The 22,199-nt window shown below is 37.6% G+C and overlaps 5 protein-coding genes across 5 annotated transcripts; all 5 read right to left on the reverse strand.

The window, feature by feature from the left end:
* Positions 1-282: 282 nt before the first annotated feature.
* Positions 283-4,624, reverse strand: LOC139462673 (serine-enriched protein-like). Its single transcript, XM_071244501.1, has 4 exons — positions 4,536-4,624; positions 4,170-4,363; positions 3,838-3,995; positions 283-417 (listed from the first exon to the last, which is right to left on the reverse strand). The coding sequence occupies exons 1-4, from the start codon at positions 4,622-4,624 to the stop codon at positions 283-285; spliced, it is 576 nt and encodes a 191-aa protein (XP_071100602.1).
* A 50-nt stretch (positions 4,625-4,674) lies between these two features.
* LOC139462674 (serine-enriched protein-like) lies at positions 4,675-9,016 on the reverse strand. Its single transcript, XM_071244502.1, has 4 exons — positions 8,928-9,016; positions 8,562-8,755; positions 8,230-8,387; positions 4,675-4,809 (listed from the first exon to the last, which is right to left on the reverse strand). Exons 1-4 carry the CDS (start codon positions 9,014-9,016, stop codon positions 4,675-4,677), a joined length of 576 nt encoding a protein of 191 aa, XP_071100603.1.
* A 50-nt stretch (positions 9,017-9,066) lies between these two features.
* LOC139462675 (serine-enriched protein-like) lies at positions 9,067-13,408 on the reverse strand. Its single transcript, XM_071244503.1, has 4 exons — positions 13,320-13,408; positions 12,954-13,147; positions 12,622-12,779; positions 9,067-9,201 (listed from the first exon to the last, which is right to left on the reverse strand). Exons 1-4 carry the CDS (start codon positions 13,406-13,408, stop codon positions 9,067-9,069), a joined length of 576 nt encoding a protein of 191 aa, XP_071100604.1.
* A 50-nt stretch (positions 13,409-13,458) lies between these two features.
* On the reverse strand, positions 13,459-17,800 carry LOC139462676 (serine-enriched protein-like). Its single transcript, XM_071244504.1, has 4 exons — positions 17,712-17,800; positions 17,346-17,539; positions 17,014-17,171; positions 13,459-13,593 (listed from the first exon to the last, which is right to left on the reverse strand). Exons 1-4 carry the CDS (start codon positions 17,798-17,800, stop codon positions 13,459-13,461), a joined length of 576 nt encoding a protein of 191 aa, XP_071100605.1.
* A 50-nt stretch (positions 17,801-17,850) lies between these two features.
* On the reverse strand, positions 17,851-22,192 carry LOC139462677 (serine-enriched protein-like). Its single transcript, XM_071244505.1, has 4 exons — positions 22,104-22,192; positions 21,738-21,931; positions 21,406-21,563; positions 17,851-17,985 (listed from the first exon to the last, which is right to left on the reverse strand). The coding sequence occupies exons 1-4, from the start codon at positions 22,190-22,192 to the stop codon at positions 17,851-17,853; spliced, it is 576 nt and encodes a 191-aa protein (XP_071100606.1).
* Positions 22,193-22,199: the final 7 nt, after the last annotated feature.

Genomic DNA, 22,199 nt, shown 5'->3' on the forward strand with positions numbered 1-22,199 from the left:
TAACCCAATCTCATCTTCTGTTTTATTACAGGCACGGGCACCAACGGCTCGGTGGCCCGTGCCTCTCCTTGGCATATCGCGGGATAAACACTTATTATTGTTCTGACCTTTTTAATGGATTATTGTTTTGTAGAATATCTTACCTGCTACGTGTAGCCATTATGGCTTTGACTCCATGAACAGGAGCCTTCTCCTTCCCAACGAGAAAGGTGACGTCACACATCTCTGGCATGTTTAGGATGAGGGAGAGACTGTCCTGTAAGTCCCCTGTGCTTTTAAGCATCATGACGTCACCCCGACCGGAGGACTGTGAGGGGTGAGAGCTGGATTGGCTGAAAGATCTTGACTTCGAGGTCGTGCTGACGCCTTCATCAGAGGAGTAGTCGCTTGAGTCATAGCCTGAAGAGGTACCTTCAGCTGGAATAAGAAAACAAATCAGTTATGAAATAATATTTCATTTGTTGCAAATGTTAGTAAAGCTGAGTGTTGTTTCATGAACAAAATGTGTCCTTGAAATATACTTTGAAAAAACCATCAAGGAATTATTATCCTGATGTGATAAAAGTGAATAATGCAAATGTCTCACCGTCTGCGTCATGACCAGTGTGGTCAATAGTTTCCATGGCCGAAGAGTCCAGAAGACAAAGTCGGGAATCGTAATGATTCATGTTACTTGTTGTTAGATCTTATTGATAATGAAAGACAGAACTGATATTTGGTTAAACTCGGCGAATCTAAAGATCTAAGTATGTATCTCGATGTAATGTTTCCAAGATTGGAATGCCTTCTTCCTCTACCAGACCAGCTTTATACCTTTGCGTATCACAACACAAATGACAGAGTCATTACTACAACTACATGTCAGGATTAAGTCAATGTTGACACGAAGGCTTCAGCTTAGCACATTTTGCTAGTGGCACGTGCTGCACTTGTTAATGAGCTGACATCACGTGACCAATCTAAGAATAAGTGTTCTACGGTAATGTCGTCTGTTGTCAAAACACCGAGATAATAGAGTTTGGGTGATGATGTGTTTCGGGTGTTTGATTATTTAAGGATTTACGATATACGTGTTCATTTGTCGGTGATAAATGGTATTGTGTTATTAAGGATCCATTTGGAGTCAAGTTATGTTTAATGCGAGTGGAACTTTTAGATGCTAATGATGTAAATGTAGTAACGGTATGTTGATGGAATTATACATTATCTACCTGTATACGTACGTGAATTATTTGCACTTGAAATATAAATGTCTAGCGTTATAGATTCCACTCACTGAAAACAGCCATTGTGATTTCCTTATTGAAATAAAATTGAACTAAAATAGTTCTGTTATTGAACAGTGTATAAATATATAACTGATCTTTTTTGTTTCAATTTTTTCAAGTGCAAGTGTGATATGACAACAAAGTTAGAGTGTCAAATGATTTTTTATTGTTCATGTGTGCAAATGACACCCTGCTATTTCAATAAAATTTGTGTCAGCCAAAGTCATTTCATCGTGTCATTCGTCAAACAAACAGTTTGCTGAACTGAACTTTATTGTACTCCGGATTACTCGTGACACATAACCACATCATTTGGGATTGAGCGGAGGCGCAGCGATTTGTTGAGTTGAGGGCTTGGCTATAGATGATATGCACAGTGAGGAGTATTGTTTAATCATAAATTGAATGTGTGATTGTACGATTGCTGATAGATGTTGTAGACAAGCTAGTCAAGTGGTACATGTTTTTTAAACAAATTGATTGGCAATCAAGGCGCTTTGATGAACAATCTTCCAACGTGTCACATATAACTAGAACCTTTGAAAACACAAAGACCACGTGCACATTATCAGGAAATGGCACATGAGACTTGTAGTGATGACATTATTGATACACATGGTCCGCTCTGACTTCCGAAAAGCCAGAGACAGTTGCCAGTGACATGAAATGGTTCTGAGACAATAATGTCAATACATGTTTCCTTTGTTATTTCCAGCATTTGCTATAATAGATTCTGCCACGCAATGCATTCGCGACTACGATTAGCTTGTAGTGATCTCAGCTTACACAAAGCTCATAGAATGATTTCAAATAAGTCATCCTGCTCTTGTGGCGCTACTTGCGAAACTACAACTCATTATTTATTTGGATGTCAATATTAGTACACACATAGAAATAATATGTTTGTTATCCAATTGGATACGATCTTGTGACCGTAAGATCCTAAGTGGAATATGGAAATGTTGCAAAAATCGGTAAGTAAAAGGGTAGATTTCATTCAGTCTGTGCATCGTTACATCTGTCACATTAAATGAAGCAATTAGGGTTCATTGTTCAAACACATACTAGTATCTTATAAGCAAAACCTTCCATTGTTGAGTCGTGTTATTGAATTAACATCTGAATGCCAGGCTATATGTGCTTCCTATGAAATCACAGCTCATACACTGATATCCCGTGCAGAATAGCTTGTAATGGATTGGCATCAACATAAGACATGGGCTTGTTTTCCAATCCAGTTTGATTTCAAGCAATAATTTTATTTCAACCATTCTCAAATAATCATTTACGTAAAGCCTAAGAAAAGCTTCAACTTTCCACACTTTCTAATTATGGTTACATGCACGCTCAGAAAAAAAAACTCTTTAGTGTTGTATTGTCTCAGACGTACGTTTGAAATATCAAAGATCATTAAAATTTACATGTGCAACATACGTTACACCTAATTATATACAAATGAGCTAATGACATTAACATGCGTGTTCAAGTTCTTTTTACCACGAAAGCTCTTTGCAGATACAGTTGACAACAATGTGTCCTTTATTAATGAGATAAAATATGCAGTATTTCAGCTAAATATGGAAGGAAAGCCGCAAATGGCGTACAACTTCTAAATCTAGATTCAAACCAACAAACACTGGATTCTGGACGCAACTGTGCATACAGAAATGCGGTGGTCGAGGCCACACATGTCAACAATGAAAATGAACGGATATGTATTTGGTATTTTTGTAACATTTTATTTTCTAAAAAAAATCGTAATTCTGATTAAATCGCAGTTCCTGTAATGCTCAGTTGAAATAATATATGATAATACATGTTCTTGAATGTATTGTATCTGTTCATTGTTACAACATAAACTGTCACCATGCAAGCAATGTGGAAATGTAAAACTTAAACAGGTTCATATTTTCTGCCAATACTGTGTAATGAACATAGTAATACATAACATGTGTCGCTATTTTTATACATTCACACTGACACTGGCAAGGAACATAAGTACGATGACACTGTTAAGTACTTGTCGGTATGCTTTGTTCCTTCACATTAACAACAACGTACAATGTGCAAGTCAAGAATCATGTTTGACAATGCTATTGTCTTCACACACAGAGTGTCTTGGTGACTTTATCTTCGTCTTCGTCAACCACAGCTTTGTGACGCTCTAAACGTTATGGGACTGAGCGACAGTGACTGGTGTCTTCTTCTTCATTTCGTCGTCTTCGTCATCTTGAACAACAGGCTTGCTGCTGTTGGTTCATCCTCTCGTTGGGAACAGAGAATGTAGTGTGGATATTGATCCTACTGTTGGGAACCTTCATGTAAGCTCGGTTGCGGTTTTCATCTGGTTACACACGACAGCTGGAAAAGAGTAAAGTATCCAAAATTAGAACAGCAATAAAGACTATTTGATCATCTAATATTCGAAGTTCTTTGCAGTCTATATTTATCAATCCCTTAAAAATCATTCGGTTCCTTGAAATGTTCCTCAACCAAATCAATTACATATACGTTTATCATGCGTGTGGCCCAAGTGTGGTCAATGCCAAGAGCATCTCAAGCTACATACCTGGCAGATGAGTTTCTGTGCTGGTCGTTTATGTTGGTAGGTCCAGGCTAAATCCAGAAGGGCTAGACCATGTCCCTGACTTTGACATCTCTGGATAAACTGCATACAGGCCGTTCGTAGGTCGGAGAATCCAAATTCCACAGATGCACAGAGTAATCCTGAAAGAACCGAGGACATATTGTAATGTGTTTGATAAAATATTATCATGAAGGTGAAGTTCATGTTATGGATAATTGTGTGTGTTTCGCGCATGTGTCATCACGATTAGTGGAATGGCCATACTTTTGTGTTGAAATGAATATCCCAGTTAAACAAATGAAGATAGTACTTACCAATCACATTGTTAAAACCGATGTTAGCTTTCCCTGAGTGGACGAATTTGAGAAACGCCTGAAAGTCTCCAATCTGGTAGTCAGGAATGGTGATGGTGAGTTTCTGTGAAAAGGGTGAGTCTTTGATCTTTTTGGTCTTGGGTCGCTCAACGGAGGACTGTTTCTGATGTTGAAGCAAAAGCTGATACATGTACCTAGAGAAAAGAAAGAAAAAATTGAAGACGATATTTAAACACAAACAGTCCAAAAATTGTTCCCATGTTGAGTACATTCACAGGGTATAAGAGCCAAATGTACTCTACTTAAACATACACTTATTATTGTTCTGACCTTTTTAATGGATTATTGTTTTGTAGAATATCTTACCTGCTTCGTGTAGCCATTATGGCTTTGACTCCATGAACAGGAGCCTTCTCCTTCCCAACGAGAAAGGTGACGTCACACATCTCTGGCATGTTTAGGATGAGGGAGAGACTGTCCTGTAAGTCCCCTGTGCTTTTAAGCATCATGACGTCACCCCGACCGGAGGACTGTGAGGGGTGAGAGCTGGATTGGCTGAAAGATCTTGACTTCGAGGTCGTGCTGACGCCTTCATCAGAGGAGTAGTCGCTTGAGTCATAGCCTGAAGAGGTACCTTCAGCTGGAATAAGAAAACAAATCAGTTATGAAATAATATTTCATTTGTTGCAAATGTTAGTAAAGCTGAGTGTTGTTTCATGAACAAAATGTGTCCTTGAAATATACTTTGAAAAAACCATCAAGGAATTATTATCCTGATGTGATAAAAGTGAATAATGCAAATGTCTCACCGTCTGCGTCATGACCAGTGTGGTCAATAGTTTCCATGGCCGAAGAGTCCAGAAGACAAAGTCGGGAATCGTAATGATTCATGTTACTTGTTGTTAGATCTTATTGATAATGAAAGACAGAACTGATATTTGGTTAAACTCGGCGAATCTAAAGATCTAAGTATGTATCTCGATGTAATGTTTCCAAGATTGGAATGCCTTCTTCCTCTACCAGACCAGCTTTATACCTTTGCGTATCACAACACAAATGACAGAGTCATTACTACAACTACATGTCAGGATTAAGTCAATGTTGACACGAAGGCTTCAGCTTAGCACATTTTGCTAGTGGCACGTGCTGCACTTGTTAATGAGCTGACATCACGTGACCAATCTAAGAATAAGTGTTCTACGGTAATGTCGTCTGTTGTCAAAACACCGAGATAATAGAGTTTGGGTGATGATGTGTTTCGGGTGTTTGATTATTTAAGGATTTACGATATACGTGTTCATTTGTCGGTGATAAATGGTATTATGTTATTAAGGATCCATTTGGAGTCAAGTTATGTTTAATGCGAGTGGAACTTTTAGATGCTAATGATGTAAATGTAGTAACGGTATGTTGATGGAATTATACATTATCTACCTGTATACGTACGTGAATTATTTGCACTTGAAATATAAATGTCTAGCGTTATAGATTCCACTCACTGAAAACAGCCATTGTGATTTCCTTATTGAAATAAAATTGAACTAAAATAGTTCTGTTATTGAACAGTGTATAAATATATAACTGATCTCTTTTGTTTCAATTTTTTCAAGTGCAAGTGTGATATGACAACAAAGTTAGAGTGTCAAATGATTTTTTATTGTTCATGTGTGCAAATGACACCCTGCTATTTCAATAAAATTTGTGTCAGCCAAAGTCATTTCATCGTGTGATTCGTCAAACAAACAGTTTGCTGAACTGAACTTTATTGTACTCCGGATTACTCGTGACACATAACCACATCATTTGGGATTGAGCGGAGGCGCAGCGATTTGTTGAGTTGAGGGCTTGGCTATAGATGATATGCACAGTGAGGAGTATTGTTTAATCATTAATTGAATGTGTGATTGTACGATTGCTGATAGATGTTGTAGACAAGCTAGTCAAGTGGTACATGTTTTTTAAACAAATTGATTGGCAATCAAGGCGCTTTGATGAACAATCTTCCAACGTGTCACATATAACTAGAACCTTTGAAAACACAAAGACCACGTGCACATTATCAGGAAATGGCACATGAGACTTGTAGTGATGACATTATTGATACACATGGTCCGCTCTGACTTCCGAAAAGCCAGAGACAGTTGCCAGTGACATGAAATGGTTCTGAGACAATAATGTCAATACATGTTTCCTTTGTTATTTCCAGCATTTGCTATAATAGATTCTGCCACGCAATGCATTCGCGACTACGATTAGCTTGTAGTGATCTCAGCTTACACAAAGCTCATAGAATGATTTCAAATAAGTCATCCTGCTCTTGTGGCGCTACTTGCGAAACTACAACTCATTATTTATTTGGATGTCAATATTAGTACACACATAGAAATAATATGTTTGTTATCCAATTGGATACGATCTTGTGACCGTAAGATCCTAAGTGGAATATGGAAATGTTGCAAAAATCGGTAAGTAAAAGGGTAGATTTCATTCAGTCTGTGCATCGTTACATCTGTCACATTAAATGACGCAATTAGGGTTCATTGTTCAAACACATACTAGTATCTTATAAGCAAAACCTTCCATTGTTGAGTCGTGTTATTGAATTAACATCTGAATGCCAGGCTATATGTGCTTCCTATGAAATCACAGCTCATACACTGATATCCCGTGCAGAATAGCTTGTAATGGATTGGCATCAACATAAGACATGGGCTTGTTTTCCAATCCAGTTTGATTTCAAGCAATAATTTTATTTCAACCATTCTCAAATAATCATTTACGTAAAGCCTAAGAAAAGCTTCAACTTTCCACACTTTCTAATTATGGTTACATGCACTCTCAGAAAAAAAAACTCTTTAGTGTTGTATTGTCTCAGACGTACGTTTGAAATATCAAAGATCATTAAAATTTACATGTGCAACATACGTTACACCTAATTATATACAAATGAGCTAATGACATTAACATGCGTGTTCAAGTTCTTTTTACCACGAAAGCTCTTTGCAGATACAGTTGACAACAATGTGTCCTTTATTAATGAGATAAAATATGCAGTATTTCAGCTAAATATGGAAGGAAAGCCGCAAATGGCGTACAACTTCTAAATCTAGATTCAAACCAACAAACACTGGATTCTGGACGCAACTGTGCATACAGAAATGCGGTGGTCGAGGCCACACATGTCAACAATGAAAATGAACGGATATGTATTTGGTATTTTTGTAACATTTTATTTTCTAAAAAAAATCGTAATTCTGATTAAATCGCAGTTCCTGTAATGCTCAGTTGAAATAATATATGATAATACATGTTCTTGAATGTATTGTATCTGTTCATTGTTACAACATAAACTGTCACCATGCAAGCAATGTGGAAATGTAAAACTTAAACAGGTTCATATTTTCTGCCAATACTGTGTAATGAACATAGTAATACATAACATGTGTCGCTATTTTTATACATTCACACTGACACTGGCAAGGAACATAAGTACGATGACACTGTTAAGTACTTGTCGGTATGCTTTGTTCCTTCACATTAACAACAACGTACAATGTGCAAGTCAAGAATCATGTTTGACAATGCTATTGTCTTCACACACAGAGTGTCTTGGTGACTTTATCTTCGTCTTCGTCAACCACAGCTTTGTGACGCTCTAAACGTTATGGGACTGAGCGACAGTGACTGGTGTCTTCTTCTTCATTTCGTCGTCTTCGTCATCTTGAACAACAGGCTTGCTGCTGTTGGTTCATCCTCTCGTTGGGAACAGAGAATGTAGTGTGGATATTGATCCTACTGTTGGGAACCTTCATGTAAGCTCGGTTGCGGTTTTCATCTGGTTACACACGACAGCTGGAAAAGAGTAAAGTATCCAAAATTAGAACAGCAATAAAGACTATTTGATCATCTAATATTCGAAGTTCTTTGCAGTCTATATTTATCAATCCCTTAAAAATCATTCGGTTCCTTGAAATGTTCCTCAACCAAATCAATTACATATACGTTTATCATGCGTGTGGCCCAAGTGTGGTCAATGCCAAGAGCATCTCAAGCTACATACCTGGCAGATGAGTTTCTGTGCTGGTCGTTTATGTTGGTAGGTCCAGGCTAAATCCAGAAGGGCTAGACCATGTCCCTGACTTTGACATCTCTGGATAAACTGCATACAGGCCGTTCGTAGGTCGGAGAATCCAAATTCCACAGATGCACAGAGTAATCCTGAAAGAACCGAGGACATATTGTAATGTGTTTGATAAAATATTATCATGAAGGTGAAGTTCATGTTATGGATAATTGTGTGTGTTTCGCGCATGTGTCATCACGATTAGTGGAATGGCCATACTTTTGTGTTGAAATGAATATCCCAGTTAAACAAATGAAGATAGTACTTACCAATCACATTGTTAAAACCGATGTTAGCTTTCCCTGAGTGGACGAATTTGAGAAACGCCTGAAAGTCTCCAATCTGGTAGTCAGGAATGGTGATGGTGAGTTTCTGTGAAAAGGGTGAGTCTTTGATCTTTTTGGTCTTGGGTCGCTCAACGGAGGACTGTTTCTGATGTTGAAGCAAAAGCTGATACATGTACCTAGAGAAAAGAAAGAAAAAATTGAAGACGATATTTAAACACAAACAGTCCAAAAATTGTTCCCATGTTGAGTACATTCACAGGGTATAAGAGCCAAATGTACTCTACTTAAACATACACTTATTATTGTTCTGACCTTTTTAATGGATTATTGTTTTGTAGAATATCTTACCTGCTTCGTGTAGCCATTATGGCTTTGACTCCATGAACAGGAGCCTTCTCCTTCCCAACGAGAAAGGTGACGTCACACATCTCTGGCATGTTTAGGATGAGGGAGAGACTGTCCTGTAAGTCCCCTGTGCTTTTAAGCATCATGACGTCACCCCGACCGGAGGACTGTGAGGGGTGAGAGCTGGATTGGCTGAAAGATCTTGACTTCGAGGTCGTGCTGACGCCTTCATCAGAGGAGTAGTCGCTTGAGTCATAGCCTGAAGAGGTACCTTCAGCTGGAATAAGAAAACAAATCAGTTATGAAATAATATTTCATTTGTTGCAAATGTTAGTAAAGCTGAGTGTTGTTTCATGAACAAAATGTGTCCTTGAAATATACTTTGAAAAAACCATCAAGGAATTATTATCCTGATGTGATAAAAGTGAATAATGCAAATGTCTCACCGTCTGCGTCATGACCAGTGTGGTCAATAGTTTCCATGGCCGAAGAGTCCAGAAGACAAAGTCGGGAATCGTAATGATTCATGTTACTTGTTGTTAGATCTTATTGATAATGAAAGACAGAACTGATATTTGGTTAAACTCGGCGAATCTAAAGATCTAAGTATGTATCTCGATGTAATGTTTCCAAGATTGGAATGCCTTCTTCCTCTACCAGACCAGCTTTATACCTTTGCGTATCACAACACAAATGACAGAGTCATTACTACAACTACATGTCAGGATTAAGTCAATGTTGACACGAAGGCTTCAGCTTAGCACATTTTGCTAGTGGCACGTGCTGCACTTGTTAATGAGCTGACATCACGTGACCAATCTAAGAATAAGTGTTCTACGGTAATGTCGTCTGTTGTCAAAACACCGAGATAATAGAGTTTGGGTGATGATGTGTTTCGGGTGTTTGATTATTTAAGGATTTACGATATACGTGTTCATTTGTCGGTGATAAATGGTATTATGTTATTAAGGATCCATTTGGAGTCAAGTTATGTTTAATGCGAGTGGAACTTTTAGATGCTAATGATGTAAATGTAGTAACGGTATGTTGATGGAATTATACATTATCTACCTGTATACGTACGTGAATTATTTGCACTTGAAATATAAATGTCTAGCGTTATAGATTCCACTCACTGAAAACAGCCATTGTGATTTCCTTATTGAAATAAAATTGAACTAAAATAGTTCTGTTATTGAACAGTGTATAAATATATAACTGATCTTTTTTGTTTCAATTTTTTCAAGTGCAAGTGTGATATGACAACAAAGTTAGAGTGTCAAATGATTTTTTATTGTTCATGTGTGCAAATGACACCCTGCTATTTCAATAAAATTTGTGTCAGCCAAAGTCATTTCATCGTGTGATTCGTCAAACAAACAGTTTGCTGAACTGAACTTTATTGTACTCCGGATTACTCGTGACACATAACCACATCATTTGGGATTGAGCGGAGGCGCAGCGATTTGTTGAGTTGAGGGCTTGGCTATAGATGATATGCACAGTGAGGAGTATTGTTTAATCATTAATTGAATGTGTGATTGTACGATTGCTGATAGATGTTGTAGACAAGCTAGTCAAGTGGTACATGTTTTTTAAACAAATTGATTGGCAATCAAGGCGCTTTGATGAACAATCTTCCAACGTGTCACATATAACTAGAACCTTTGAAAACACAAAGACCACGTGCACATTATCAGGAAATGGCACATGAGACTTGTAGTGATGACATTATTGACACACATGGTCCGCTCTGACTTCCGAAAAGCCAGAGACAGTTGCCAGTGACATGAAATGGTTCTGAGACAATAATGTCAATACATGTTTCCTTTGTTATTTCCAGCATTTGCTATAATAGATTCTGCCACGCAATGCATTCGCGACTACGATTAGCTTGTAGTGATCTCAGCTTACACAAAGCTCATAGAATGATTTCAAATAAGTCATCCTGCTCTTGTGGCGCTACTTGCGAAACTACAACTCATTATTTATTTGGATGTCAATATTAGTACACACATAGAAATAATATGTTTGTTATCCAATTGGATACGATCTTGTGACCGTAAGATCCTAAGTGGAATATGGAAATGTTGCAAAAATCGGTAAGTAAAAGGGTAGATTTCATTCAGTCTGTGCATCGTTACATCTGTCACATTAAATGACGCAATTAGGGTTCATTGTTCAAACACATACTAGTATCTTATAAGCAAAACCTTCCATTGTTGAGTCGTGTTATTGAATTAACATCTGAATGCCAGGCTATATGTGCTTCCTATGAAATCACAGCTCATACACTGATATCCCGTGCAGAATAGCTTGTAATGGATTGGCATCAACATAAGACATGGGCTTGTTTTCCAATCCAGTTTGATTTCAAGCAATAATTTTATTTCAACCATTCTCAAATAATCATTTACGTAAAGCCTAAGAAAAGCTTCAACTTTCCACACTTTCTAATTATGGTTACATGCACTCTCAGAAAAAAAAACTCTTTAGTGTTGTATTGTCTCAGACGTACGTTTGAAATATCAAAGATCATTAAAATTTACATGTGCAACATACGTTACACCTAATTATATACAAATGAGCTAATGACATTAACATGCGTGTTCAAGTTCTTTTTACCACGAAAGCTCTTTGCAGATACAGTTGACAACAATGTGTCCTTTATTAATGAGATAAAATATGCAGTATTTCAGCTAAATATGGAAGGAAAGCCGCAAATGGCGTACAACTTCTAAATCTAGATTCAAACCAACAAACACTGGATTCTGGACGCAACTGTGCATACAGAAATGCGGTGGTCGAGGCCACACATGTCAACAATGAAAATGAACGGATATGTATTTGGTATTTTTGTAACATTTTATTTTCTAAAAAAAATCGTAATTCTGATTAAATCGCAGTTCCTGTAATGCTCAGTTGAAATAATATATGATAATACATGTTCTTGAATGTATTGTATCTGTTCATTGTTACAACATAAACTGTCACCATGCAAGCAATGTGGAAATGTAAAACTTAAACAGGTTCATATTTTCTGCCAATACTGTGTAATGAACATAGTAATACATAACATGTGTCGCTATTTTTATACATTCACACTGACACTGGCAAGGAACATAAGTACGATGACACTGTTAAGTACTTGTCGGTATGCTTTGTTCCTTCACATTAACAACAACGTACAATGTGCAAGTCAAGAATCATGTTTGACAATGCTATTGTCTTCACACACAGAGTGTCTTGGTGACTTTATCTTCGTCTTCGTCAACCACAGCTTTGTGACGCTCTAAACGTTATGGGACTGAGCGACAGTGACTGGTGTCTTCTTCTTCATTTCGTCGTCTTCGTCATCTTGAACAACAGGCTTGCTGCTGTTGGTTCATCATCTCGTTGGGAACAGAGAATGTAGTGTGGATATTGATCCTACTGTTGGGAACCTTCATGTAAGCTCGGTTGCGGTTTTCATCTGGTTACACACGACAGCTGGAAAAGAGTAAAGTATCCAAAATTAGAACAGCAATAAAGACTATTTGATCATCTAATATTCGAAGTTCTTTGCAGTCTATATTTATCAATCCCTTAAAAATCATTCGGTTCCTTGAAATGTTCCTCAACCAAATCAATTACATATACGTTTATCATGCGTGTGGCCCAAGTGTGGTCAATGCCAAGAGCATCTCAAGCTACATACCTGGCAGATGAGTTTCTGTGCTGGTCGTTTATGTTGGTAGGTCCAGGCTAAATCCAGAAGGGCTAGACCATGTCCCTGACTTTGACATCTCTGGATAAACTGCATACAGGCCGTTCGTAGGTCGGAGAATCCAAATTCCACAGATGCACAGAGTAATCCTGAAAGAACCGAGGACATATTGTAATGTGTTTGATAAAATATTATCATGAAGGTGAAGTTCATGTTATGGATAATTGTGTGTGTTTCGCGCATGTGTCATCACGATTAGTGGAATGGCCATACTTTTGTGTTGAAATGAATATCCCAGTTAAACAAATGAAGATAGTACTTACCAATCACATTGTTAAAACCGATGTTAGCTTTCCCTGAGTGGACGAATTTGAGAAACGCCTGAAAGTCTCCAATCTGGTAGTCAGGAATGGTGATGGTGAGTTTCTGTGAAAAGGGTGAGTCTTTGATCTTTTTGGTCTTGGGTCGCTCAACGGAGGACTGTTTCTGATGTTGAAGCAAAAGCTGATACATGTACCTAGAGAAAAGAAAGAAAAAATTGAAGACGATATTTAAACACAAACAGTCCAAAAATTGTTCCCATGTTGAGTACATTCACAGGGTATAAGAGCCAAATGTACTCTACTTAAACATACACTTATTATTGTTCTGACCTTTTTAATGGATTATTGTTTTGTAGAATATCTTACCTGCTTCGTGTAGCCATTATGGCTTTGACTCCATGAACAGGAGCCTTCTCCTTCCCAACGAGAAAGGTGACGTCACACATCTCTGGCATGTTTAGGATGAGGGAGAGACTGTCCTGTAAGTCCCCTGTGCTTTTAAGCATCATGACGTCACCCCGACCGGAGGACTGTGAGGGGTGAGAGCTGGATTGGCTGAAAGATCTTGACTTCGAGGTCGTGCTGACGCCTTCATCAGAGGAGTAGTCGCTTGAGTCATAGCCTGAAGAGGTACCTTCAGCTGGAATAAGAAAACAAATCAGTTATGAAATAATATTTCATTTGTTGCAAATGTTAGTAAAGCTGAGTGTTGTTTCATGAACAAAATGTGTCCTTGAAATATACTTTGAAAAAACCATCAAGGAATTATTATCCTGATGTGATAAAAGTGAATAATGCAAATGTCTCACCGTCTGCGTCATGACCAGTGTGGTCAATAGTTTCCATGGCCGAAGAGTCCAGAAGACAAAGTCGGGAATCGTAATGATTCATGTTACTTGTTGTTAGATCTTATTGATAATGAAAGACAGAACTGATATTTGGTTAAACTCGGCGAATCTAAAGATCTAAGTATGTATCTCGATGTAATGTTTCCAAGATTGGAATGCCTTCTTCCTCTACCAGACCAGCTTTATACCTTTGCGTATCACAACACAAATGACAGAGTCATTACTACAACTACATGTCAGGATTAAGTCAATGTTGACACGAAGGCTTCAGCTTAGCACATTTTGCTAGTGGCACGTGCTGCACTTGTTAATGAGCTGACATCACGTGACCAATCTAAGAATAAGTGTTCTACGGTAATGTCGTCTGTTGTCAAAACACCGAGATAATAGAGTTTGGGTGATGATGTGTTTCGGGTGTTTGATTATTTAAGGATTTACGATATACGTGTTCATTTGTCGGTGATAAATGGTATTATGTTATTAAGGATCCATTTGGAGTCAAGTTATGTTTAATGCGAGTGGAACTTTTAGATGCTAATGATGTAAATGTAGTAACGGTATGTTGATGGAATTATACATTATCTACCTGTATACGTACGTGAATTATTTGCACTTGAAATATAAATGTCTAGCGTTATAGATTCCACTCACTGAAAACAGCCATTGTGATTTCCTTATTGAAATAAAATTGAACTAAAATAGTTCTGTTATTGAACAGTGTATAAATATATAACTGATCTTTTTTGTTTCAATTTTTTCAAGTGCAAGTGTGATATGACAACAAAGTTAGAGTGTCAAATGATTTTTTATTGTTCATGTGTGCAAATGACACCCTGCTATTTCAATAAAATTTGTGTCAGCCAAAGTCATTTCATCGTGTGATTCGTCAAACAAACAGTTTGCTGAACTGAACTTTATTGTACTCCGGATTACTCGTGACACATAACCACATCATTTGGGATTGAGCGGAGGCGCAGCGATTTGTTGAGTTGAGGGCTTGGCTATAGATGATATGCACAGTGAGGAGTATTGTTTAATCATTAATTGAATGTGTGATTGTACGATTGCTGATAGATGTTGTAGACAAGCTAGTCAAGTGGTACATGTTTTTTAAACAAATTGATTGGCAATCAAGGCGCTTTGATGAACAATCTTCCAACGTGTCACATATAACTAGAACCTTTGAAAACACAAAGACCACGTGCACATTATCAGGAAATGGCACATGAGACTTGTAGTGATGACATTATTGACACACATGGTCCGCTCTGACTTCCGAAAAGCCAGAGACAGTTGCCAGTGACATGAAATGGTTCTGAGACAATAATGTCAATACATGTTTCCTTTGTTATTTCCAGCATTTGCTATAATAGATTCTGCCACGCAATGCATTCGCGACTACGATTAGCTTGTAGTGATCTCAGCTTACACAAAGCTCATAGAATGATTTCAAATAAGTCATCCTGCTCTTGTGGCGCTACTTGCGAAACTACAACTCATTATTTATTTGGATGTCAATATTAGTACACACATAGAAATAATATGTTTGTTATCCAATTGGATACGATCTTGTGACCGTAAGATCCTAAGTGGAATATGGAAATGTTGCAAAAATCGGTAAGTAAAAGGGTAGATTTCATTCAGTCTGTGCATCGTTACATCTGTCACATTAAATGACGCAATTAGGGTTCATTGTTCAAACACATACTAGTATCTTATAAGCAAAACCTTCCATTGTTGAGTCGTGTTATTGAATTAACATCTGAATGCCAGGCTATATGTGCTTCCTATGAAATCACAGCTCATACACTGATATCCCGTGCAGAATAGCTTGTAATGGATTGGCATCAACATAAGACATGGGCTTGTTTTCCAATCCAGTTTGATTTCAAGCAATAATTTTATTTCAACCATTCTCAAATAATCATTTACGTAAAGCCTAAGAAAAGCTTCAACTTTCCACACTTTCTAATTATGGTTACATGCACTCTCAGAAAAAAAAACTCTTTAGTGTTGTATTGTCTCAGACGTACGTTTGAAATATCAAAGATCATTAAAATTTACATGTGCAACATACGTTACACCTAATTATATACAAATGAGCTAATGACATTAACATGCGTGTTCAAGTTCTTTTTACCACGAAAGCTCTTTGCAGATACAGTTGACAACAATGTGTCCTTTATTAATGAGATAAAATATGCAGTATTTCAGCTAAATATGGAAGGAAAGCCGCAAATGGCGTACAACTTCTAAATCTAGATTCAAACCAACAAACACTGGATTCTGGACGCAACTGTGCATACAGAAATGCGGTGGTCGAGGCCACACATGTCAACAATGAAAATGAACGGATATGTATTTGGTATTTTTGTAACATTTTATTTTCTAAAAAAAATCGTAATTCTGATTAAATCGCAGTTCCTGTAATGCTCAGTTGAAATAATATATGATAATACATGTTCTTGAATGTATTGTATCTGTTCATTGTTACAACATAAACTGTCACCATGCAAGCAATGTGGAAATGTAAAACTTAAACAGGTTCATATTTTCTGCCAATACTGTGTAATGAACATAGTAATACATAACATGTGTCGCTATTTTTATACATTCACACTGACACTGGCAAGGAACATAAGTACGATGACACTGTTAAGTACTTGTCGGTATGCTTTGTTCCTTCACATTAACAACAACGTACAATGTGCAAGTCAAGAATCATGTTTGACAATGCTATTGTCTTCACACACAGAGTGTCTTGGTGACTTTATCTTCGTCTTCGTCAACCACAGCTTTGTGACGCTCTAAACGTTATGGGACTGAGCGACAGTGACTGGTGTCTTCTTCTTCATTTCGTCGTCTTCGTCATCTTGAACAACAGGCTTGCTGCTGTTGGTTCATCCTCTCGTTGGGAACAGAGAATGTAGTGTGGATATTGATCCTACTGTTGGGAACCTTCATGTAAGCTCGGTTGCGGTTTTCATCTGGTTACACACGACAGCTGGAAAAGAGTAAAGTATCCAAAATTAGAACAGCAATAAAGACTATTTGATCATCTAATATTCGAAGTTCTTTGCAGTCTATATTTATCAATCCCTTAAAAATCATTCGGTTCCTTGAAATGTTCCTCAACCAAATCAATTACATATACGTTTATCATGCGTGTGGCCCAAGTGTGGTCAATGCCAAGAGCATCTCAAGCTACATACCTGGCAGATGAGTTTCTGTGCTGGTCGTTTATGTTGGTAGGTCCAGGCTAAATCCAGAAGGGCTAGACCATGTCCCTGACTTTGACATCTCTGGATAAACTGCATACAGGCCGTTCGTAGGTCGGAGAATCCAAATTCCACAGATGCACAGAGTAATCCTGAAAGAACCGAGGACATATTGTAATGTGTTTGATAAAATATTATCATGAAGGTGAAGTTCATGTTATGGATAATTGTGTGTGTTTCGCGCATGTGTCATCACGATTAGTGGAATGGCCATACTTTTGTGTTGAAATGAATATCCCAGTTAAACAAATGAAGATAGTACTTACCAATCACATTGTTAAAACCGATGTTAGCTTTCCCTGAGTGGACGAATTTGAGAAACGCCTGAAAGTCTCCAATCTGGTAGTCAGGAATGGTGATGGTGAGTTTCTGTGAAAAGGGTGAGTCTTTGATCTTTTTGGTCTTGGGTCGCTCAACGGAGGACTGTTTCTGATGTTGAAGCAAAAGCTGATACATGTACCTAGAGAAAAGAAAGAAAAAATTGAAGACGATATTTAAACACAAACAGTCCAAAAATTGTTCCCATGTTGAGTACATTCACAGGGTATAAGAGCCAAATGTACTCTACTTAAACATACACTTATTATTGTTCTGACCTTTTTAATGGATTATTGTTTTGTAGAATATCTTACCTGCTTCGTGTAGCCATTATGGCTTTGACTCCATGAACAGGAGCCTTCTCCTTCCCAACGAGAAAGGTGACGTCACACATCTCTGGCATGTTTAGGATGAGGGAGAGACTGTCCTGTAAGTCCCCTGTGCTTTTAAGCATCATGACGTCACCCCGACCGGAGGACTGTGAGGGGTGAGAGCTGGATTGGCTGAAAGATCTTGACTTCGAGGTCGTGCTGACGCCTTCATCAGAGGAGTAGTCGCTTGAGTCATAGCCTGAAGAGGTACCTTCAGCTGGAATAAGAAAACAAATCAGTTATGAAATAATATTTCATTTGTTGCAAATGTTAGTAAAGCTGAGTGTTGTTTCATGAACAAAATGTGTCCTTGAAATATACTTTGAAAAAACCATCAAGGAATTATTATCCTGATGTGATAAAAGTGAATAATGCAAATGTCTCACCGTCTGCGTCATGACCAGTGTGGTCAATAGTTTCCATGGCCGAAAAGTCCAGAAGACAAAGTCGGGAATCGTAATGATTCATGTTACTTGTTGTTAGATCTTATTGATAATGAAAGACAGAACTGATATTTGGTTAAACTCGGCGAATCTAAAGATCTAAGTATGTATCTCGATGTAATGTTTCCAAGATTGGAATGCCTTCTTCCTCTACCAGACCAGCTTTATACCTTTGCGTATCACAACACAAATGACAGAGTCATTACTACAACTACATGTCAGGATTAAGTCAATGTTGACACGAAGGCTTCAGCTTAGCACATTTTGCTAGTGGCACGTGCTGCACTTGTTAATGAGCTGACATCACGTGACCAATCTAAGAATAAGTGTTCTACGGTAATGTCGTCTGTTGTCAAAACACCGAGATAATAGAGTTTGGGTGATGATGTGTTTCGGGTGTTTGATTATTTAAGGATTTACGATATACGTGTTCATTTGTCGGTGATAAATGGTATTATGTTATTAAGGATCCATTTGGAGTCAAGTTATGTTTAATGCGAGTGGAACTTTTAGATGCTAATGATGTAAATGTAGTAACGGTATGTTGATGGAATTATACATTATCTACCTGTATACGTACGTGAATTATTTGCACTTGAAATATAAATGTCTAGCGTTATAGATTCCACTCACTGAAAACAGCCATTGTGATTTCCTTATTGAAATAAAATTGAACTAAAATAGTTCTGTTATTGAACAGTGTATAAATATATAACTGATCTTTTTTGTTTCAATTTTTTCAAGTGCAAGTGTGATATGACAACAAAGTTAGAGTGTCAAATGATTTTTTATTGTTCATGTGTGCAAATGACACCCTGCTATTTCAATAAAATTTGTGTCAGCCAAAGTCATTTCATCGTGTGATTCGTCAAACAAACAGTTTGCTGAACTGAACTTTATTGTACTCCGGATTACTCGTGACACATAACCACATCATTTGGGATTGAGCGGAGGCGCAGCGATTTGTTGAGTTGAGGGCTTGGCTATAGATGATATGCACAGTGAGGAGTATTGTTTAATCATTAATTGAATGTGTGATTGTACGATTGCTGATAGATGTTGTAGACAAGCTAGTCAAGTGGTACATGTTTTTTAAACAAATTGATTGGCAATCAAGGCGCTTTGATGAACAATCTTCCAACGTGTCACATATAACTAGAACCTTTGAAAACACAAAGACCACGTGCACATTATCAGGAAATGGCACATGAGACTTGTAGTGATGACATTATTGACACACATGGTCCGCTCTGACTTCCGAAAAGCCAGAGACAGTTGCCAGTGACATGAAATGGTTCTGAGACAATAATGTCAATACATGTTTCCTTTGTTATTTCCAGCATTTGCTATAATAGATTCTGCCACGCAATGCATTCGCGACTACGATTAGCTTGTAGTGATCTCAGCTTACACAAAGCTCATAGAATGATTTCAAATAAGTCATCCTGCTCTTGTGGCGCTACTTGCGAAACTACAACTCATTATTTATTTGGATGTCAATATTAGTACACACATAGAAATAATATGTTTGTTATCCAATTGGATACGATCTTGTGACCGTAAGATCCTAAGTGGAATATGGAAATGTTGCAAAAATCGGTAAGTAAAAGGGTAGATTTCATTCAGTCTGTGCATCGTTACATCTGTCACATTAAATGACGCAATTAGGGTTCATTGTTCAAACACATACTAGTATCTTATAAGCAAAACCTTCCATTGTTGAGTCGTGTTATTGAATTAACATCTGAATGCCAGGCTATATGTGCTTCCTATGAAATCACAGCTCATACACTGATATCCCGTGCAGAATAGCTTGTAATGGATTGGCATCAACATAAGACATGGGCTTGTTTTCCAATCCAGTTTGATTTCAAGCAATAATTTTATTTCAACCATTCTCAAATAATCATTTACGTAAAGCCTAAGAAAAGCTTCAACTTTCCACACTTTCTAATTATGGTTACATGCACTCTCAGAAAAAAAAACTCTTTAGTGTTGTATTGTCTCAGACGTACGTTTGAAATATCAAAGATCATTAAAATTTACATGTGCAACATACGTTACACCTAATTATATACAAATGAGCTAATGACATTAACATGCGTGTTCAAGTTCTTTTTACCACGAAAGCTCTTTGCAGATACAGTTGACAACAATGTGTCCTTTATTAATGAGATAAAATATGCAGTATTTCAGCTAAATATGGAAGGAAAGCCGCAAATGGCGTACAACTTCTAAATCTAGATTCAAACCAACAAACACTGGATTCTGGACGCAACTGTGCATACAGAAATGCGGTGGTCGAGGCCACACATGTCAACAATGAAAATGAACGGATATGTATTTGGTATTTTTGTAACATTTTATTTTCTAAAAAAAATCGTAATTCTGATTAAATCGCAGTTCCTGTAATGCTCAGTTGAAATAATATATGATAATACATGTTCTTGAATGTATTGTATCTGTTCATTGTTACAACATAAACTGTCACCATGCAAGCAATGTGGAAATGTAAAACTTAAACAGGTTCATATTTTCTGCCAATACTGTGTAATGAACATAGTAATACATAACATGTGTCGCTATTTTTATACATTCACACTGACACTGGCAAGGAACATAAGTACGATGACACTGTTAAGTACTTGTCGGTATGCTTTGTTCCTTCACATTAACAACAACGTACAATGTGCAAGTCAAGAATCATGTTTGACAATGCTATTGTCTTCACACACAGAGTGTCTTGGTGACTTTATCTTCGTCTTCGTCAACCACAGCTTTGTGACGCTCTAAACATTATGGGACTGAGCGACAGTGACTGGTGTCTTCTTCTTCATTTCGTCGTCTTCGTCATCTTGAACAACAGGCTTGCTGCTGTTGGTTCATCCTCTCGTTGGGAACAGAGAATGTAGTGTGGATATTGATCCTACTGTTGGGAACCTTCATGTAAGCTCGGTTGCGGTTTTCATCTGGTTACACACGACAGCTGGAAAAGAGTAAAGTATCCAAAATTAGAACAGCAATAAAGACTATTTGATCATCTAATATTCGAAGTTCTTTGCAGTCTATATTTATCAATCCCTTAAAAATCATTCGGTTCCTTGAAATGTTCCTCAACCAAATCAATTACATATACGTTTATCATGCGTGTGGCCCAAGTGTGGTCAATGCCAAGAGCATCTCAAGCTACATACCTGGCAGATGAGTTTCTGTGCTGGTCGTTTATGTTGGTAGGTCCAGGCTAAATCCAGAAGGGCTAGACCATGTCCCTGACTTTGACATCTCTGGATAAACTGCATACAGGCCGTTCGTAGGTCGGAGAATCCAAATTCCACAGATGCACAGAGTAATCCTGAAAGAACCGAGGACATATTGTAATGTGTTTGATAAAATATTATCATGAAGGTGAAGTTCATGTTATGGATAATTGTGTGTGTTTCGCGCATGTGTCATCACGATTAGTGGAATGGCCATACTTTTGTGTTGAAATGAATATCCCAGTTAAACAAATGAAGATAGTACTTACCAATCACATTGTTAAAACCGATGTTAGCTTTCCCTGAGTGGACGAATTTGAGAAACGCCTGAAAGTCTCCAATCTGGTAGTCAGGAATGGTGATGGTGAGTTTCTGTGAAAAGGGTGAGTCTTTGATCTTTTTGGTCTTGGGTCGCTCAACGGAGGACTGTTTCTGATGTTGAAGCAAAAGCTGATACATGTACCTAGAGAAAAGAAAGAAAAAATTGAAGACGATATTTAAACACAAACAGTCCAAAAATTGTTCCCATGTTGAGTACATTCACAGGGTATAAGAGCCAAATGTACTCTACTTAAACATACACTTATTATTGTTCTGACCTTTTTAATGGATTATTGTTTTGTAGAATATCTTACCTGCTTCGTGTAGCCATTATGGCTTTGACTCCATGAACAGGAGCCTTCTCCTTCCCAACGAGAAAGGTGACGTCACACATCTCTGGCATGTTTAGG

Source organism: Haliotis cracherodii, unplaced genomic scaffold, assembly GCF_022045235.1.
Source record: "Haliotis cracherodii isolate W230 unplaced genomic scaffold, xgHalCrac1.p SCAF_15, whole genome shotgun sequence".
NCBI lineage: Eukaryota > Metazoa > Mollusca > Gastropoda > Lepetellida > Haliotidae > Haliotis > Haliotis cracherodii.

What these genes read in the sequence shown, in the direction of transcription:
- LOC139462674 (XM_071244502.1), bottom strand. Translation starts at nt 9,016, where the DNA reads ATGCCAGAGATGTGTGACGTCACCTTTCTCGTTGGGAAGGAGAAGGCT. An exon ending in ATAATGGCTACACGAAGCAG is followed by an intron (nt 8,756 to 8,927) that starts GTAAGATATTCT and finishes TCTTTTCTCTAG; the next exon opens with GTACATGTATCAGCTTTTGC. An exon ending in CACAGAAACTCATCTGCCAG is followed by an intron (nt 4,810 to 8,229) that starts GTATGTAGCTTG and finishes TTCTTATTCCAG; the next exon opens with CTGAAGGTACCTCTTCAGGC.
- LOC139462676 (XM_071244504.1), bottom strand. Translation starts at nt 17,800, where the DNA reads ATGCCAGAGATGTGTGACGTCACCTTTCTCGTTGGGAAGGAGAAGGCT. An exon ending in ATAATGGCTACACGAAGCAG is followed by an intron (nt 17,540 to 17,711) that starts GTAAGATATTCT and finishes TCTTTTCTCTAG; the next exon opens with GTACATGTATCAGCTTTTGC. An exon ending in CGGTTTTAACAATGTGATTG is followed by an intron (nt 17,172 to 17,345) that starts GTAAGTACTATC and finishes CGGTTCTTTCAG; the next exon opens with GATTACTCTGTGCATCTGTG.
- LOC139462677 (XM_071244505.1), bottom strand. Translation starts at nt 22,192, where the DNA reads ATGCCAGAGATGTGTGACGTCACCTTTCTCGTTGGGAAGGAGAAGGCT. An exon ending in ATAATGGCTACACGAAGCAG is followed by an intron (nt 21,932 to 22,103) that starts GTAAGATATTCT and finishes TCTTTTCTCTAG; the next exon opens with GTACATGTATCAGCTTTTGC. An exon ending in CGGTTTTAACAATGTGATTG is followed by an intron (nt 21,564 to 21,737) that starts GTAAGTACTATC and finishes CGGTTCTTTCAG; the next exon opens with GATTACTCTGTGCATCTGTG.
- LOC139462675 (XM_071244503.1), bottom strand. Translation starts at nt 13,408, where the DNA reads ATGCCAGAGATGTGTGACGTCACCTTTCTCGTTGGGAAGGAGAAGGCT. An exon ending in ATAATGGCTACACGAAGCAG is followed by an intron (nt 13,148 to 13,319) that starts GTAAGATATTCT and finishes TCTTTTCTCTAG; the next exon opens with GTACATGTATCAGCTTTTGC. An exon ending in CACAGAAACTCATCTGCCAG is followed by an intron (nt 9,202 to 12,621) that starts GTATGTAGCTTG and finishes TTCTTATTCCAG; the next exon opens with CTGAAGGTACCTCTTCAGGC.
- LOC139462673 (XM_071244501.1), bottom strand. Translation starts at nt 4,624, where the DNA reads ATGCCAGAGATGTGTGACGTCACCTTTCTCGTTGGGAAGGAGAAGGCT. An exon ending in CGGTTTTAACAATGTGATTG is followed by an intron (nt 3,996 to 4,169) that starts GTAAGTACTATC and finishes CGGTTCTTTCAG; the next exon opens with GATTACTCTGTGCATCTGTG. An exon ending in CACAGAAACTCATCTGCCAG is followed by an intron (nt 418 to 3,837) that starts GTATGTAGCTTG and finishes TTCTTATTCCAG; the next exon opens with CTGAAGGTACCTCTTCAGGC.